This window comes from Musca domestica, unplaced genomic scaffold (genome assembly GCF_030504385.1).
Source record: "Musca domestica strain aabys unplaced genomic scaffold, Musca_domestica.polishedcontigs.V.1.1 27, whole genome shotgun sequence".
NCBI lineage: Eukaryota > Metazoa > Arthropoda > Insecta > Diptera > Muscidae > Musca > Musca domestica.
In genome coordinates, this window is record NW_026712286.1 from 1,789,608 (window position 1) to 1,809,638 (window position 20,031).

The 20,031-nt window shown below is 35.1% G+C and overlaps 1 protein-coding gene across 3 annotated transcripts in view; it reads right to left on the reverse strand.

The window, feature by feature from the left end:
- Positions 1-5,836: 5,836 nt before the first annotated feature.
- The window catches only part of LOC101901066 (protein phosphatase Slingshot), a 58,864-nt gene continuing 44,669 nt past the window's right edge, over positions 5,837-20,031 (reverse strand). For all 3 annotated transcript variants that reach the window (XM_059124116.1, XM_059124115.1, XM_011298085.3), the window contains exons 2-7: positions 10,887-10,950; positions 8,210-8,326; positions 7,694-8,144; positions 6,591-7,157; positions 6,341-6,524; positions 5,837-6,276 (exon numbers count right to left, since the gene is read on the reverse strand). In XM_059124116.1, coding sequence (XP_058980099.1) covers positions 6,246-6,276; positions 6,341-6,524; positions 6,591-7,157; positions 7,694-8,144; positions 8,210-8,326; positions 10,887-10,907 — 1,371 coding nt within the window. In that variant the 5' untranslated portion in view covers positions 10,908-10,950 and the 3' untranslated portion in view covers positions 5,837-6,245. The remainder of the gene's footprint in view (positions 6,277-6,340; positions 6,525-6,590; positions 7,158-7,693; positions 8,145-8,209; positions 8,327-10,886; positions 10,951-20,031) is intronic.

Below are 20,031 nucleotides of genomic sequence, written 5' to 3' on the forward strand. Positions count from 1 at the left end.
GACACAGCTGCTGGGAAAATGAACTGTCAAACCGATTTTCGAATTGAATATTTTGAATAAAAAATTATTCAAATTTGTAAAAATTGTTTAAAAATGCACACCTTAACAACCTCTGATATAAAATTATATTTATTTTTTCAAAATCATAAAATTGACACATCACTGTTACCAAGCGTTGATGCATCTTTCTGTATTTTTCTATCATGGTATAACCTTTGTGGCTCAGAATACTGGAAATAGTGTAATAATAAATAGCCCTCTAAAAGTGCCGTATCTTCTAAATATATAAATTAAGGACCTTATATCTTGCAATTTTAAGCTGTCCTTCTACTTCTTTGCATAAGGAGAAGTCACCAAACATTTAGGAAGCTAAAATTTTGCACAGATTACTTTTGACTGCAGACAGGTCAATTTCGAAGATGGGCTATATCGGTCCACGATATCGTATATCCCCCATATAACGGGGGCTATCGTATAGTCCCCCATAACGGAATTGTTTGAAAATTCACACAAGGAGTTCCATGTGAGTACATTATCCCTTGGAAAAAATAATCTATATAGGTCCATGATGTCGTATATTCCCCATACAACGGTACCCCCCGGTTTTGGGTGTTTTGATTTTAGCCACATTTTCAATGGAATTGACTGAAATTGTACACAAGGAGTTCTTTATGAGCACTTTACCCCTGGCAAAGAATTGTCTCTATAGGTCCACAATATCGTATATCTCCTATATAACGGCACCTGTCGATATTTGGTATTTTGATGATTTTGAAAGAATTTTGAATGGATTTTATTTTTTGAAAATTTCATAATTCGCCCAAATGGTGGAGAGTATTCAAAGTTCGGCTCGGTCAAACTTAGTGCTTTTCTACTTTTTTATATAAAAGAAACACATTTTATTTTCATTAAAGCAGCTTATTTATTTTTTTATAATAATAATAATATATGTATAATCTTTTTCTTTTTTGTAATAATTAATTGTTTAAGTAAAACTTAACAATTTGTTTTTAACCAACAATATTCATTTTTAAATATATTTTTATAAAAAATCATTAAAATAAATATGTTTTATTTTTTCTTCAACAATAATTTCATTTCATTTAATTGTTTTAGTTGTTCTTTCATTTTATCATAAATAAATTTATGCAGTTTTATACAATTTTCTTTTAAATTTTTAATATAAACTATGAACTTTGTTTTTTTTTGTTTTGTTGTTGTTGTTGTTGCTGTCATAGGTATTTGTCTGTGCATTTGTTAGTTTTTGTTTTTGTTGCTTTATGATTTTTGTTTAGCTTTGATTGCATTTGTATCTTCATTTTGTTGTTCCATTTAGATGTGTCTGTTATTTTTCTTTGGATTGTTTTTTGTTTTGCTTCTGTTAATTTAAAACAAGTTGTAGCAGATTGTTTGTTTTAATAACAGATTATAATTTTAATAATAAATATCTCTTGGTTTTATTTTTTGCATAACTCACAAAATTTTTCCAAAGGCTTAGTCTTGATCTTCTGTGCTTTTATTTTCCAAACGTTGCTCTTTTTATGATAAATAAGTGAAAAAAAAAAAAATAAATAAAAACAATTTTAATGTTTCCGATTTGGTGAGAATGGCTATTTAAATCCCGCGAAATTGTAGCTAAAGATCTAAAATATAATAAATAATATGCAATGACATCCACGTTTAAACGGATGTCATGTTACGTTTACATACGAACTCTTTTCTGCAGAGAATGGATCTGTCATGACCTATTTGAAATAGGCTTTTACAAATTGCATATCAACGCATTAATGTGAACATGGTATTAGTTTTCGTTTACATAAAATATGTCTTTATAAACATATAGTCATTATAGAGTTCCCTATCACATTTTTTACAAATGTATGTAAATATAGCTTATCAAAAAGATCATGACTCCAGGGCCTCCAATTATCACTGCTGATCAGCTGTCAAAATATTTTCTTATGACTGAATGTTTATTATGAAGTGTAAAACAATAGTAATGAGAGTAAACAACTTTTGGTGGAACGCCTTTCTTTGGAGTCATACCAAGACCAGCTGATTTCATCCGTATTGTGAAATACATACAATTGTGAATTAAATGTATGAAAACGTAACCGAAAATGTTTACAATATGATGGTTTTAAATCATATGCTACTTACACGGCCTGTTTAAAGGACCTTCGTCTCATTTGTTATTGATCATTAAAAGTAAGTTTACACTTACTAAATTGAGTGGATTTGAACTGTCAATTCCATTTTCAGGGGACCTAGTGGATTTCATTTGACATATACGCAATGGAATTGACAGTTAAAATTCATCGGATTTGTTATGTGTGTACCATGGTAGAAGAATACAGGTAGACACAGCTGCTGGGACAATGAACTGTCAAACCAATTTTGGAATTGAAAATATTTAATGAAAAATTATTGAAATTTATAACAATATTATTAATTGTTGAAATTCATAGCAACTCCCCATTTGTGTTGTGTAAGAAAACTTATAAAAATCTACTTATTTTTGTCAAAACATTTAAATTTTTTGACATATCAATGTTCCCAAGTGTTGATGCATCTACCTGTATTCTTCTGCCATGTTGTGTACCGCGTATAAGGCCATGTTTACATTGAACGAGCTTAAATAAAATTTAATATTTATAGTAAATAATAATCTTTTATCCACAAAGCACGGGTTATAGCCATATGGATGTTAGACGTTCAATGCATGTTTTTAAATTTAATATATATATTCACTAGGATGTTGTGATAAATGCTTAGGAATAAACAATAAATTGCAATACAAATTGTAAACTACAACATTTTTTTGTCTTTCTTTTACACTTTCTACTTTAACAAGTTTAACAATTTTAGCTGGTATAAAAAAAATTAAATTTCTGCATTTTATATTTTTCTTTCTTAATCTTCTTTTTGGTATAAAAAATCTACATTTTTCAAATTCAACAAACAATTTTTCACTAAATATATATATTCATATAATTGATTCTGTATTTTTATATATTAATATATGTAAATATGTAAAGTTTACTAATTCCAAGCTAATTTTCTGTAACATTTTTTTTTTGGTTTTAGTAAAAAATTTAATAATTGCAAGTCAAAGCTGCCGATGGGAATAGCCATGTGTCAGATGAGGTAGCCTACATGCGTTGATTATGGACATATATTTGATTTTAAAGAAGATGTTGAATTCTGAAGAGAAAGATGTATTAAATATTGGTAATAAAAAATGTGGTTTCCTCAAAAAATCTGCATCCAGGGCTGGAAATATTTCTTTTTACACATTTTCGTTTGACATTTCTTTTTTAAATATAAGTTTTTTTTTTTTTAAATTTTAAAAATATTAAAATATCATAGAACAAGAGGGCCAGTGTTCACGAAATATCCCAAAATTGTATAGTTCAATGCCCATTAAATACTAGATTTTTGTTGCAATGGAATTTGAAGTAATTTCTAGCGCTTATCTGGCTGGCTTAAGTCATCGCCTGGCCTTTCGGAAATGAACAAAGAAGCCTAGGGCCAAAATCGAACTAGGTCAACCTGATTCTCCTTTGTTCATCTACGTTGAAGCCAGCCGAGCGCTTTATGTATTCCCACCCTTACGACTGTGAGCTTTTTACTACAAGCAACATTCTTCTTCGACTTTCAGTCTTTTTAATACCAAAAATTAATTAATTGAAAGTCGATCTATATAACCCTAAACCAAGGCTTAAGTCATCGGCTGGCTTTTTCATAGAGGAAAAAAAGAGTTTTTGGTTGGCTTGCTTCGATTTTGTTCGTTTCCGAAAAAACCAGACGATGACTTAAACCAGTCAATAATCGTTTTATGTATTCTCATCTTTAAAACAGCAATATTAAACCCTCAAAGATCGCTAAGTAATAGCTGGAACGATGAACTGTCAAACCAATTTTGAAATAAAAAATTTCAAATGAAAAATTACTGAAATTTGTAACAATTAAAAAAAAAAAAAACCTTCGATGTTGACATATCAATGTTCCCAAGCCTCAATGTTCCACCGGTATTCTTCTATTATGGTACTACCTAGCCGAATCCAAAGTCGACAGAAAAATGTAGACATTGGGGTTTTTGCCCCTCGCAAAAGCCGACTTGAATTTTCAGCAACAAAAGTCGATTAGTAAGAAGTCGACTTACGTACCCCTAAACCAATGCAACAAAAGGGGCAGAAAATAGAGGGCTATCATGGTAGAAGAATATAGGTAGTCACATCCACACAGCTGCTGGGACAATGAACTATCAAATTAATTTTGAAATTGAAAATTTTGAATGAAGTTGTTCAAATTTCTTAAAAAAAAAACATTCGACACATCAATGTTCCCAAGCGTTGATGTATCTATCTGCCATCAGAGCAATATGGCAAAAACATAAAGCATTGACAAGAACAAGAAAAGGTTGAGGGTTGCCATCTGTTTTACTTCGGAATTCGACATAATTAAGAAGATTACTTAGTGCAATCATATGTTTGATTTTTTGGACTATTATACTTTTGACATGGTAGAATCAAGAAGGTAATATCATGTAATCATATGTTTACATTTTTTTAAATATTGTTCATTTGACAACATCTCATTGTCAAAATTCGAATTTAAAAATTTATTGTACATTCACAAATCAGAGATGGGAACCTGTTTTTATGCAGTAAAATGTGGCAAGATAAATTACAGAAAATTCAGAGATGGGAATGCTTATTTGAAAAGATTTTACCTTCTTAATTTTACCATGCTTTTGACAAAATGTATTTTCATAAATCTTTGTAAATGCATAAATCAGAGATGGGAAATTGTTTTTTTATGCAGTTAAATTTGACATGGTAATTTACAAAAAAATGCAGAGCTCGATATTCTACTTTGAAATGAGGTTACCATCTTAATTCTTCCTAGGCATTTAAAAACAAAACATGTCTTTCCAGCATCTGTAGGCTACCTCAGCTACGATGTGCGTTTGTCTGACATTTCTGAAATTGTGTCAATAAAAGATGATAGGAGCAACAAATATTTTTTTTTTACAAAAACCAAAAGGTATGGCATTCCTTTGAGCTTGAACTAGGCTTAATTGGTAGGCTTAACAAATACACAATCATTACTTTTATCTCTTGTTTTCTTAGTCGCTTGTTTCGTTTCATTTTCGTTTCGTTTTGACGACAGGTAACATGAAGATACGTTCCGGATTCGTTCCATTTGCAGGCGGAAAAGGTACCAACGGTGAGTTTGCTGAACTTGGCTTTACAAAATGGTTGTCTTAAATACATATTTTTTGTGTGTGGCTGTGTGTGTGTGGATGATGAATGCATTTTGTTCAGTGTATTACATGTACATACATACAGACATAACTAGTTACAATGATACCGTTTTGCGGGTATTCTGGATGTGTTAGATGTAAAAAAAGTGTCCTTAACTTCATGGATGTATGCATGTGGTCGGTTTGAGTGCTCTATTGGCTAAGACAAGCTAATTTACAAAAATTCTTTGTTTCTTTAACAGGTTTTCAATCTTAGCTTTAGTTTTGTTTTTTTTACAGGCTAATTATGGCTTAGAGTCTAGAAAAGGTAGAAAAAGGATTTAGAGTTAGAGTAGTGTAGGATTTGTTTTGACAATTGCTCCGGATTGTTTTCAAACATTAGTTTTGCAGAGGAAGTTTAAAAATTTGTTCTTTTCTTTTTTAATTGGAGTACAAGAATATAGCTTATGTATGTCTTTTTTTTTTGTTTCTTGTGTAAATATGTATGTATCTAGAATAGATTTCTTTAAATATTAGCTTGTTGTTGTTGTTTTTAAGGTTAGTAAGTATGATTAGAGTAGATTCTTCTTTTTCTTTTTTGTCTTTTGTTTTTTTGGTTTGTTTTTAAATAATAATGATTTTGGAAATCGTTTTAATTGCTTATCAAATGCCAATGCTTGGAAAATTGTGGGTAGAAAGCTTATAGTAAGCTTTACCTTTTTTTGCTTGCTCCCCTTAGCTTAAAAAGCTTAACAAAGTTAAAAGCTTATCCAACTTGAACGTGGGTAGGTAAATTTGTTTTGTTTGTTTTTTTTGCTTAGTTTAAAGGACTTATATGTAAAATGCTCCGCTTCAGAAGTTGCGATTACACGATGCTACAAAACCTCACGGCACAGTTCAATTCCAAGTTCTAGTCCTTGTTGAGCTTCCCTGCAGCACCGTGTCATCGAACCTCTTTTCACAAATTGCGATTTTCCATGGTGGGTGTCCAGCAATTTCATCTCGTTTTCTTGACCAAACTTGCGGATCTGCAATAGAAAAAAGAAACCCTTAATGCATTTCCCCCTCTTCCGAATTTTCATTACCACTCACCTTCTGACGCCATGTCTGGGACTGACGGGTGGTGTTCTTGCCGGCGAAGCTGGTGCTGAGGAGCCCGACGAGGCCAGCGACAGGGTGGAGTTGCGTGGCGCTGAGCAACCTAAATAAATGGCCGATCCCTTGTCGGTATCACGCAAATCGACACGTGAGCCATGGACGGACGATGGCACGGAACCTGACGACGACAAAGACTTTTCGATAAGAGAATAGACCCAAACCTGGAGGTTAAGTCACTACGCACCTGTATAGGAATGTAAACCAGCAGGACTACTGCGAGGACGCACCGCCAGGCCACTGACAGTGCTGGCACTGCGTTGCAAATTCGTACCGCCATTACTACCGCCGCTGCCGCCACCCCTCGAGCCAGAGCCTGCGGTGGTATTGGAGGCACCCGAACCGCCGCCGGCCTTGGAGGAATTTTCCGTTTTGCCATTGCCGGTCAAACGGCTGCCGGCGCTACTGACACGCGGCGAACGTGTTGAATTCCTGGAGGGTGAACGTTGCAGTTGTCGCTGTTGTTGTTGACGTTCTTGGGCCTCTCTTTTGCTGGCCTCAATGGCGGCCGCATATTCGGCCGCCTCGGACGAGGTGGTAGGACTAAGGTGGGCCTCTTCGTCTTCAGGTATTCCTTCGCCGCCCAGTGAACGACGTGAACCCACGGCCTGGCCTGAGTGTTTAGGTGACGTTGGGCACGATTGAGCGGTGGTGACGCCACCCGTTGAAGCCTGGGGCCGGAGGCGTGATCGTGTTGAGGCAGATGAAGGTCGTCGGCGGAAAAGACCTTTGGTGGGGTCCATGTTGCAAACACCTGTGGCGGGTGAAGAGAAACAAAACACACATACATGGACAAAACGCACACAAATAATTCTAGGCGGGAAAGCAGAGAGTGCAACGCGTAACGCATTCATTCTGCTTTGCCCTTGATGAATAATAGAAAATGGTGGCAAGTGCAATGAAAGATCGAAACAAAAGCTTTTGCAAAATAATAAAATTAAAAAGTTTTATTAAGAAAATCGGAAATTCATAGGAATAAATAATACAATGGAATTGCTCAAGATTGTTCATGGACCAGTTGCTCTTCTGCGGGCATTTCCACCAGGGGCCGATAGAGCACAACATTTTCCATCAACACCTCACCACCCTTATCATAATCAAGAGTATCATTGTTTTTCTCTTTATTTCGTTTATCCGCTGCTACCGCTTCTTTCAGAGGACAGCGATATTGGCCCGAAGAACTTCTCACCTTCCATTGTTCGACGGCAAAGGGCAGAGCATGATTGAGGTAGTTTTTCACATGTGCATGAGAGGATGACTGTGCCTTTTTATTCTCATCGGCCAACCCACCTGTGGGACATTTCTCCCCCCGAACACAATTCCCCTCACAAATATCACGATTCTGCAACAGCTCCTCATAGTTATCCAATGCTGCCATGCATTTCATGCGATCCAACTTCTCCAATGCCATGGAGGGGTAACGTTCGCGCAGACGTCTTCGCTCCTCGGCCAAACGATAAATTTCGAATTCCTGCAGTTGGTTTTGAAAGCCCACATTCGGATTGGCAACAGCGCGTCCAGCGCGCACTACTTTCAGGGCGTCTTTCCAACTCAGATTCGTGGCAGTCATGATGTAGGCAACGGCTACGGTGACGGATCGCGACATGCCAGCCAAGCAGTGGATGAGGACATTGCCCTCACGCAAACGGGCGGCATGGATGAAATCATTGCAGACCGTAAAATATTGGGAGAGATTTTGATCGGGTGTATCGGCAGCCATGACGCATAGGTAGTGTTTGTCCTGCGGAGAGGGAGAGAGAGAGCGTTGAGTGTTTATAATGGGTTGTTAGGGTGAGACAGGCTTACCGGCAATAATCTGCGTGGACTATCATGTATGGCCACAATGTGAGTTATTTTGAATTTGTCCAGTTGTTGGGTATCCTTCGAGTCTCGATAATTGCCCACATACAGACCAGGCAACACCTGCAACACCACAAATAAGAATTAGTATTGATAAATAACTATTTTATTTTGTTCAAGAATCTTGCCGAGCTCATTGCTAAGGTTTCAGTTCTAAACTAATACTAAATGACTAAGAAAAGCTTAAAACAAAGCTTTAAATATTATTATTTTAAGCTTTGTTCGAGTAATTTTTGTGGGATAACTAAGTCCTCTTTTACACTAGTCAATTATAAATACAGTATTTGTTATTTGTTTTATGTGAGAATTTGAGCATCTCGATTTCCCACCCTTGTCACAAAGAATCTCGAATCTCTGTCGGAAACGAATGCAAATTTTTGAATTGTGCCTTAAATTCAGAAAAGACGTTCCCATCTTTCCGTTTTGTATAATTAGCTAAAAAACACAGATTATTTATAGATTCTTTGGCCTTTTGGATGTCAGAAGTATCGATTTTCTCACGAAGAAACTGAGGATTGCTAGTCGAAATCAAAAGTCGACGTGGAGGCTTTTCCATTTCTGTCATCGACCAAAATGTAATTAATTAAAAATCTTTTTTGGCCTTTCAAACCAAAGTAACAGAATATGGGATTTACTTTGCGATTTTTGCCGCATTAAAAAGTTGAGTTGAGTCGTTAATACCAATGATCGATTAGTATAAAGTCGACTTATGTATCCCTAAGAAAAGGGCTTTTCGTATTAATTGATCGATAGTCGACTTACATTTCCCTAAAACTAACTGACAATTGCAAGCATTGAAAAATGCTTAACCTAACATTTACACAAGACAATTGTATTTTACTAAACCAATACTATCCATACTATATACTATATATATCAGGAATTCTAATTAAGTCAGCTGTCAAAATATTACACAGAGAAGAGTGTAGGTAACGAAAGAAAGCTAAAAAATACGTTCTCCTTGCAACTTTCGGCGATCATTGGAAATGGAACAATACGTCAATACATATCTTAATTAATAGTACGGTTACATTAGAGATTTTTTAGAGTGTGAACCTCTTTCATGAGGATTTATTTGACGTATACATTTATGAAACTGCAATTTTACAGTATTTTGTGGTTTTAGAGGCGAAAAATCTGAAAATTCGTAAATTCAGGGTTTGAAAAAGAAGCAAACGATTCAAAATGTTAATTTTTTTGTCAATAAGCGATCGATGGAAGCTACAAAATTTTAATTTCTCATTGGAGTCGATCTTTGTGTAGAAAAGAAGGTACGGCAGAATCTTCCATTTAAAGGGAACAAAGAGTACTAAACGGTACAAAAAGGCACTATATTTTTTTTTGCAAAGGCAAGCACATTGAAATTTTATATGCGGATAAGTATTTTAATAAAGGTCTGTGATAGGGCGGAAATTTTGGAACTTTGTACTCGAAAAAATACTAAAAATATGGCACAACATGGTTACTGAGCGCTTCATAACAGCTTGAACTTTGAAATTTTGCATTGAAGCCCACTCTTTGCTGAGATAAGGAAATTCATTTTTTTAAGGGTATATATACTAAAAGGTATCCAGTGGCACACTATCGTTATTGAGACAGTTGTAGAATTAATATCTTTCAATTTTTTTGCGTTAGGCTTAATAATTTTTTGAAATATGTACTTCAAGAGTATTAAATGGCACAAAATGGGTAAATCATTTTTGCTAATCGTTCAGCAAGAGGTGGAATTTTTATATTTTATAATTGAGCAAAGTGTTATAATGACAATATTAACATTAAATGGGGTCGGATTTTTTTGAAATTCATACTGAAATTGGTACAAAAATACAAGGAGCAAAAATAAAGGGTACAGGGTGTACTAAATGTTCATGGTAGAAGAATATAGGTAGACGCATCGACACAGCTGCTAGAACATTGAACTGTCAAACCAATTTTGGAATTGAAAATGTTGAATGGAAAATTATTTCAATTTGTAAAAATTGTTGAAAAACACGTAATATAATAACCTCCGAATGACGTCGTATAAGAAGACATATAAAAATCTACTTTACACATTACATTTAAAATTTGTTGACATATCAATGTTGCCAACGTTGATGCATCTATCTATATTCGTCTAACATGTAAATGTCATAGATGTATCGAAAAACTGCTAACTAATGTCAAAACTAGGTGGCAATACTGTAAAATCAACGTAAGGTGTTGCCATATACACATTTGATTCTCATTCTCATTTTAAGAGAGTAAAGAAGTGTTAGGTTATACAAGGTTCCAACAAAATTAGATGTTCTGACGGACAAACATGGCTCCTAATTTCCTGAAATAAAGACGTGGATTCTAAAGTCGATGTTTTGAGAGACCATAATGCTTAGTGTATATAAATCGAAACGAAAGTGGAATTATTTGTTAAGTTTTGGGATATATTCAGAAGATTTCTGTACTCAAAGTAAGGACAGGTTTCAAGTGGCGTTTAAACTTTTTGGCTTCTTTTTAATAGTATGTTTACAGTTTAGAGGAAAACCAAGGCATTTAAACTGTAAATTCCATTCTCAGAGCCCGACAAGCACATTATTATTATCATATTTAAATAGGATTAAATTCCAAAACTTAATATCTCACTTACCTTGTTCATACCATTTCCCATGTTGTATCATTAAAAAGTTAACTTGGCTATGAAGATAATAAATCTGCAAAGAAAAAAAGACCAAATGCATAATAAGCAACAATGTTTTGAGTATGGCATCAAATTACAATATTACCCCCCAAAAGTAGGTAATACTGTGAGAAGAAAAAGAAAAATCCCATAAAGTATGCATCAGCAAGTTTTAATGCATTTCCTTGGAAACAGCTTTTGAAGAAATTGTTCATCTTTTCAATGCACATTTCTCACAACAAGAAAATTTAAAGCAAAAAACAAAAATGTGACAAAAAATGGTGAATGTCATTTGGATTGGTGAATGTCATTTGGATTGCAATGCCCCCGCACCACCACCTTCTCGCCGGGAGAGTGAGAAATATGGCATTTCTTTTACACAAGGAATTTGAACTTTGTGTGTGTCTTCTTTGCTTTGTGTGAATGCATTATCACTGTTATGTTATGAATTCAAAATCATTTTACCTTTGCCCCTCCCCATTCCAAAGGTGATGAAAAGGCCAAAAATATGTCAAATGTCAGTTTTTTTTTTGCCGAATGTCACCATTCTTTCAACAAAACAATAAAACACAATTATGCTAATGAATAGTTTTCTGTTTTAGTTTACAATGCTCAAGATTTTTTGGCAACCATTTCCAAGCTACAATTCCGTTTTCAACAAAGGAATCAATATTTTCCCAAATTCAAATCCCGGTGAAAGTCATGGGTCATCATGTCTCTTGGTTTTGTTGTCATTGTTTGTCTTTTTCGAATAGATTTAAATGCAAATAAAGAAGAAAACTTATATCCTCCTTAAAACAGGCCTAGTCAAATTTGAAAGCATTTCTGAGTGCATACTTTTAGGAGGTCTTGCACAAATATTACTTTTGTTGCATTTGTCACTGCATTTGTTTTTTTTTTTTTGGCTGGCTGGCAAAAAAGTACATTTGTTGATGTTATTGTCATTGTTTTTGATGCTGGCATTGTCGTTATCCTTTTGTATGAATATGTCGAGTACGGATTTGTTTAAAGCTCTCCAACCCGCAACTCATTGTTGTTGACTCAACAGTTTGCCGTTGACTTGCATACTTATAGGCTTGTTGGCTTTTGTATTTTATAGCCTAGTTTTTTTTCAGCTCTGCTTTCGGCTGAAACCTATTTGACATTGAGCGCACATACAAAATTATCCAGCCAATGTTTAAACAGATGTTTATTTTTCTAGTTTGTTGGGGGGTTTTATTTCTAGTTTTTTATTTGCATTCTGTTTTCGTTGTGCAGGATAGCTGTATATCTTATCGCATTGTTGACACGAAAGATAAAACAGCAGGGGCGTTGAAAATGGAAGATGGGGACTAAATGAAAATGTGGAAATATGGGTTATAGATTCGTTATCATCTAGTACGAATACAATAAAAAATCATTGAAAATTTCTAAAACTATCTTTGAAAATTCATGATAGTTCTTAGGACAAAATTCTGTAAAAAAAACACACTACAGCTCCGATGGTTGGTGGGAAAGTATTTTTTAAATCTTCCTGACTATATCTCGGATAATACGTTCGAATTTTTGTATCTACGATTACAACTCCAATTTTTTTTATAATCCAGGGTTTTAATTCTGATAATTTTTGGGAATTATTTTCATATCTCAATAATCGCGAACTAATCTTAAGATTTTAACAATTTTAGTTCTACTAGTCTACAGAAATTCATGATAAAAATAAGTAAAAAAGTTGTAAGTACGGCAGGGCCGAACTTTGAATACCCTTCACCATTTGGATCGAATTTTGGTAATTAAAAAAAATAAAATTCGTTAAAAATTCTGTTAAAATCTTAAAAATACCAAATATAGCCGTCATATTAGGGTCTAAACGACGACATGGACCTGTAAAGGCTGGTCATAAGCCATTGCAGTATTCGCAAATAAGCGAAAGTGTGAATAATGTAGCTAAAATCATCAGTATAGGGAGGTACTATTATATGGGGGCTACACCAAAATGTGAACCTGCATAGACACTTTTCTGTCGTAGGCTGTAGTATCCATTACGAACTTCAAATACCAAATTTTAAACAATTCCGGTGAATAATGTCGCTAAAATCATTAAAATACTGAATATCGGGAGGTACCTTTATATGGGGGGCTATACGAAGTCGTGGACCTGCACAGATAATTTTTGAGTCAAAGGCTGTAGTATCTATTACGAACTTCAATTGCCAAATTTGAAACAATTCCAGTGAATAATGTCGCTAAAATCATCAAAATACCGACTTTCGTGAGGTAACGTTATATGGGGGCTATACCAAAATGTGGGCCAACATGACCCATTTTCAATACCAAAAGTCCTGCATACATAAAATAGATTTGAGTAACATTTTATCAATCTACTTAATTTTGTTCGGAAGCTAGAGTGTTTTCCATAGACGGATAAACGGGCAGACGGACGGCCATCGCTTAATCGACATAGAATTTTATGCTGATAAAGGATATACATACTTTGTATATTTCGAGGTGTTAAAATGTATATTTCGAGGTGTTACAAACGGAATGACAAACTTTATATACCCTCCATACTATGGTGGAGGGTATAATAAGGGCCCTTCTCTGGGGCCTCATTAATTTTTTTGCCATTCGGTAACGTTTTTTTGGCAATAAATTTCAATAATTTCACCGAAAAAAATACCAAGCGCCTCAAAGTATGCTACGTTGAACTGGGAGCAGAGTTAAAATCGCTGGTAATTGAAAAGGTTACAACATTGGCTGAGTACCAACGGTTTTTTTCTCTATTCTGCAGCAGAATTAGTTATGCATCTACCAGCTAATACATCCTTGTTCCGTGTGCAAGTCCAACAACAAAAACACTTTTTTTCAGAAGAATTGCCAGCAGCATTTGCCGTGTCTCATAAACAATGGCAAGCTGAGTTCATGGATAAACGACTGTCTGCACGGTTGTGATGAGTTGCGCCATGTTGTTGTTGTTGCTGCTGTTTTTGTTGTTGGGTACTTGCAACAAAAAGAGTTTACTCTAACGGCAACATAAGTTGTAAAATTTGTTTATCTTGGCTACTTCATGATGTGGTTGTTGTTGTTGGCATTCATAAAAAACCATGAAGAAGAAGAAGAAGACAGCACCTGGTGGATAAAATGTGCCGTGTGTTTCTTTATATCCTCGTTCGCCATAAACGTGACCGTGATTTTATTGTGTATTTACATGGAATGTCAACAAAAAAAAAAAAAAAAACTAACCTCTAACACAACAACAAAACGCCAGCTGCTGCTGCTGTCAGGGTTAAGACAGCGACTAGTTGTGAAGGCCAATTCATTATCATTTTAAGTTAGTTTTCAGCAGCAGAAATAGCAGCAGCATCATCATGAAGTTGGAAATTATGAAGAAGGTGAAAGAGAACATTTTCAAAGCCGAAACTAATAATGAATGCTTTTTGGGTGAATCAAGGCAGGGAATTTTTCTGGGAAATTGTTGAAAAAAAAAAAAAATTGAAAACTTCAAAATTTAGAAGAAAGTTAGGTGTAATTAAAATTTGTTTAAAAAGTACAGAAATTTGAAAATTAATAACACTTTGCCAATATAGTAGTTGCCTGGCTTGGACTCGTGATAGTGGAGAAAATAATAATAATTTACAAATAATAATAATAAAAAAGTAATAAATTAAAAAAAAAATATAATAAAAAACTAATGTGCAGTAATTGTCATTTTTAACAATTATTCTTGCTTGTCTATTATTCCAAATAAGTTACAAATTAAAATAACCCATATGTCCCATTCACTCAGACAACCACCAACATCCTCACGATTTCGCATTCATGCGGCGTATACATGATTCGTATTGACACATTTAATATTAATCATACGCCGTTGATTGTTATCTATTATTCGACATCGGAAAAATATTTACATTATGCAAATGACAACGACTATTTTTGGAATAAATTATTAAAGTGCGCACTTGCACTAACACAACAAAGTGTGTCGCATTCATGCTGGAGTGTAAAAAAAACGACACATTTACATACATATGTGTGCATACATGTATGAGTGTGTACATAGGCTAGAATAGAAAAAAAAATAACAAAATACACTTTCTCTAGTGTTGAGAAAATGCTACAATTTTTATAATATTTTCAATATCATAGGTCCCCATCACACACACACACACATACTCTCGAATTATGTGACAAGTATTTCAGTCTTCCACTCAAATGAATAAAAATAAAAAACCGTTTTGGTTGAGTTGTAAAGTTGGGCATAAATTATCCAACATGGATCGAATATGGACATTGTAAACAACATATGGAGAGAATCTAAAAAAAAAAACAGGTGAACGGCTAGTGCATGGGAAATATATTATTAAAAACAAATATAAATTACAAGTTATAAATAGATTTCAAAATCCTTGGAAAAAAGGCCCTTGAAAATATATTCCAAACATATATTAAGTGAAGTTAAAACATGACAGAGCATAGACTAAATAACGTATAGACAGAAGAAATTCTCCCTTATATAAAAGACTCGATTTCATAAAAGTCGACCCTGCCGTTCATATGAGATTTGAATAAAAAATATTCAGTTTCGAAATCTAAAGCGTGGATCTTTACAGGCAATTATCTGACATAGAAGGCCGAATTTGTTGGGAAAACAGCATCCACTGCCAACTCTATATTCCGAATTTGTAAAAATTTTGTGGAAAATGTTACATTAATCATTAAAACACCAAATTTCTGGAGGTATAATTATACAGGGTTAATTGAAAAAAAACTGCAATCAACTTCAGACTGCTGTCATATCTTAGCCACTCGTCCGACAGCTGTTAAAATTATCCCAGTGACGGCTCATTATATTGTTTACAACCGTACAAAAGCATTTTGGTTTGAATTTTCCAGAAAAAAAAGTTATTCGTCATTGAATTCAAGCGTGATAGTGTGATTTCTTTATATTTTGCTGGAAAACCACAAGTGGCTATCGTTAGAGCACTCCAGCATTTAGATGTGAACAAATCTTTTGTGTCTCGTAACAACGCTCGTTACCGTGATAGCGTAGCCCGACTTCAAGAAGGTGGACAGAAGAAAACAGCAACATCACCAGAAATGGTTCGAAAAATAAAGAAGAGACTTGATAGAAACCCGCATCGCAGTGGCAAAAAAATGGCTTGTGGGCTGAACATATCGCAATATTCCATTCGGCAAATATTGAAAAATGTGCTCGGGGTAAAGCCATTGAAATTCCAAAAAGTGCAACAACTTACACCGCAGCGGAAAGAAAATCGACTCAAAGAGTTAAAAAATTGCTTCGCTTGGCCGAAAGTAGTGAGCTGCCGAATTTGGTTTTCTCCGATCTCCGATGAGAAAACATTCGTTGTCCAGCAGTTTATAAAAAAACAAAATTATCGTGTTTACTTGCAAATGAGGTCAGCTGAAAATGTGCACCTTCGGTTGGTCATCAGATATCAAGCGCCGGCCATGGTGATGGTGTGGGCCGCCATAACAGCTGATAATCGCTCTCCGCTCCTATTAATCAACCGTGGCATCAGAATAAATGGCGAAAATTATCGAGAAAATATTCTGGATTGTATATTAAAGCCTTAGGCACGCAAACATTTAGGCCGCCGACCTTGGACATTCGCAAAATGGCCACCAAAATCTTCGGTTACCAATCCTTTGGACTAGTGTGTCTGGAGTATTTTAGAAAGCAAGGTTGGCACTGAAAAATACCAAAATGTCGATCACCTCAAGCAAGCACTTCGCCGGGAATGAGCCAAAATACCGCAGAGCAACATTCGGTCAGCGTGTGACGGTTTCATTGGCCGTTTGAAGGCCATAATTTGTGCCAAAAGTGACCTATTCAAACAAATCTAAACTTATTCTAAAATGTGATGCTATTTCCGACAATATTTTCTTTCATGCAAAAAAAATTAAAAAAAAATGTAAAAGTTATGGCGTTTGTCTTTATTGCGGTTTTTTTTATCTTACCCTGTACTTTCCTATACTGTTCTATGTAGTAGCATACTTTACTATTACTAAAGTGTCAAGTGTTTACAAATTCTGTGGAGCGTCTAAAAGTATGCTATAAAATGTAGAAAAATTCAAATTACATATGACTCTAACATGGTGTATAATTTGATCTTTAATATTGCTTTTTTAAAGTCAGAACATTGCAAAATATTATCCTCGATATGGTTATGTGGTGGAGTTTCGAATTCTGGATTTTCGAATTCCTTTCTAATAACTAGTTAATCTACCTTTTTCCCTCAACCTTCATTATTAACTTGAACAGCTGACAAATTCCCAACGATTTATCTCACAACCCAATCAGTGGTTGTTTGATTTGATAAGTATATATTGGAAAATTGTTTAATGGCCCATTCGAAGTAGTGTGAAAAGGGAAAACACCAAAATTGGGTAGACCAAAAAGGCAGAAAAGGCAGCCTAATAATGCAAAGCAAACAGCGAAAATCCTTTCTCAAACCTAAAACGTTAACTAATAAAGTAATCCAGCCTTACTTTTGCTTTCCTCTTTTCTCTCGTTATCATCTTCGCATTTCGAATAGCTTGGAGGCCTTTTTTTTAAATGGCCACATTGAGAGAAGTGATTTTGATATGTGTGGGGAAGTAAGGGTGTGGATGGAGGAGGTATGTGCGGCACACATGATTCAGTTTCATCACGTTTTATTTACTCTGGTGTTAATGCTGAGAGTCCAATGTTTTTTTCAATTTTCCGGGAAAATTGTATGTAGGAACATACATATGTACGTTTGTATGTTTGTATTCAAACATTTATATTTTTCTTTTTTTTTGGAATTGTAGATTATTTGTTAAAGCGTTTATTTGCATTTTCCTCCATATTTTATCATCCATGAAAAATTTATGCAAATTTTCCATAGGTTTTCGAGACAAATAATCTATTAAATTTGAGAATTTTAAATATATAAATCGGTAGTTAATAGATTTAATTGCAATCCACGCCCGCAAAGAATCTTAGAATGCATTCGTACTTCCTTTTTCACGAAAAGGTGACTCGAAGCCTTAAATGCAGTGTAGTTTACCCTTTCCTTTTATTCTCAATATAAAAATACCTTTCCTTGATTCAAACGCTCCATTTTTGCCCATAAACCTCAACTGGTGTCCTTTACATCTCTTACAAGAAACCGTTTTCTTTTGACATTTCAATCTCAGTGTCCTTTCCCATTCATCAATTACCACAAAGAGCTTACCACTAAGTATCCCACAAAATCAAATTCGTTCTAGTTTGGACTAATTTTTGATTTATTATTCAATTCAATCTGCTCTTCGAAGAATTCCCCACCCCCCAGTACCTCAGGAGCAAATCAACAACGGCAGCAACTGCTCTTGTCGCAAACATTTTGTGACAAATGCTGAATGGAATGATGATAGAACACGTTTCCCGACATTTAATGATTATATCCTTGAATGGAAATGCTAATTATATTAATGGCATACAGGGATATTTATGTCATACACCCCCTCTACCCCCACCTCCCTCCTTCAATGAGCAAAGTCCAGATTTGTGAGAAAGAGAGGCTCGCCTTCATCTTACCACCAAAGAAGATGCTTACCACTGCAATTGTGTTAATTTGAGTTCATTACCAAGCCCAGAACGTTAGTGGCGATGATGATTTCTGCTTTTGTCGTTCTCTTCGTCAACGTCTTCTGAGGTATAAATAAATCAGGCTATGAATATTCCATGGCCTGGCTGCCTACCAAAGAAGTATCTCTCGACAATGGCCTCTCTGTGGTGGAAGCCCAGATGACATAATGATGTTGACAGCCACTGGGGGGGAAATGTGTAGAGACATTGAAGAGACGGGATGAAGAGGGGAAGAGCTCTAGTGTGGCATGACTGTGTCATGTATAAATGTAGTTAGTAATTCATTAATTGAGCACCTATAACGAGTCTAATGCCAATCATCATGACACCTCATCGGGGTGTTACAAATGTTTTGCAACACCTAAGGCTGCCATCCTTTGGTTTGATTTGATTGGATGGTGTTACAACATCAGACAATGGGAATGTTGGACATGCCTATGCATTGTTCAATATTTAACAGGGTTTCGATTTAAGGAAATGTAAATCTCTGCGGAAGTTCTTCCAAAAAACAAACGTTTTAATGCCATTCAGCTGTCAGTTTTGTTGTCTTTGGCATCATCGTCGCAGAAATGAACTCCCATTTGACGTCACAAATTCTTGCACACTTTCTCTCACCACACCATAACAACCAACCAACAAATGGTTGAATGCAAGTGTGCATAATGGATTTGTATACGTGTGTGTACACACACAATTGCATGTGTGTTTGTGTTTGGGGCAAGAGAAAGTGAATGAGTGAGTGGTTTATCTCATTGACAATTTAAATTTTTAATAGAATCACTGTCATTTCACATTATCGACATGTTCCACACTGAGCACTGAAAGGAGCCCGCTCAATGTTCCGGAGAAGGAAGAATATCCTTTCAATCTTTAACCACTGCATCAGCACTTGTCCTTCCAGTTATCGTACATTGGCACACACAAATACAAACAACTATATCCTAACATATGACATTATCTTATGATAGTATATACCCATGTGTGTTTGTTGTATGTTTATAGGTATGACCATGCACTGGACTTGGTTGAGTGTTGTTTTTGTTTCTGATCTGAGATGTTTGTCTTATGAAAATGGCCACAATGAAATGTTTATATGTGCACAAACACACACACGCACACAAATGGCCACACTGGTCACAAAACAAACATCCATAGATATTAAACGAGTGTTTGGTTTGCTGCGGATATGGGTGCCTGCATGGCAAAAAGGACTCAAGGAAATACGAAAAATATTGGGTGTTGGAATAGCAATGTGAATATTGGAATTTCTAAAAAACCAAGAAGTAACAGTCTAAGGTTTTTAAACCATGTGCTCTCTCGAAAATTGGGCTAAGTTCCTTTAAATTCTAAAACTTAGGTTAGGTTGAAAAGAGGGGTGAAAACGATCGTCACATGTCCTGTTGGACATACACTTAAGCCAGTATAGACCTGTTGTGGGCTCTAGACTAAGAGGTTATTGAAAGAAGACGGACAGTTTATATTATTTGAAATTCAGTTGCCCTAACAAAATTCCTCAAC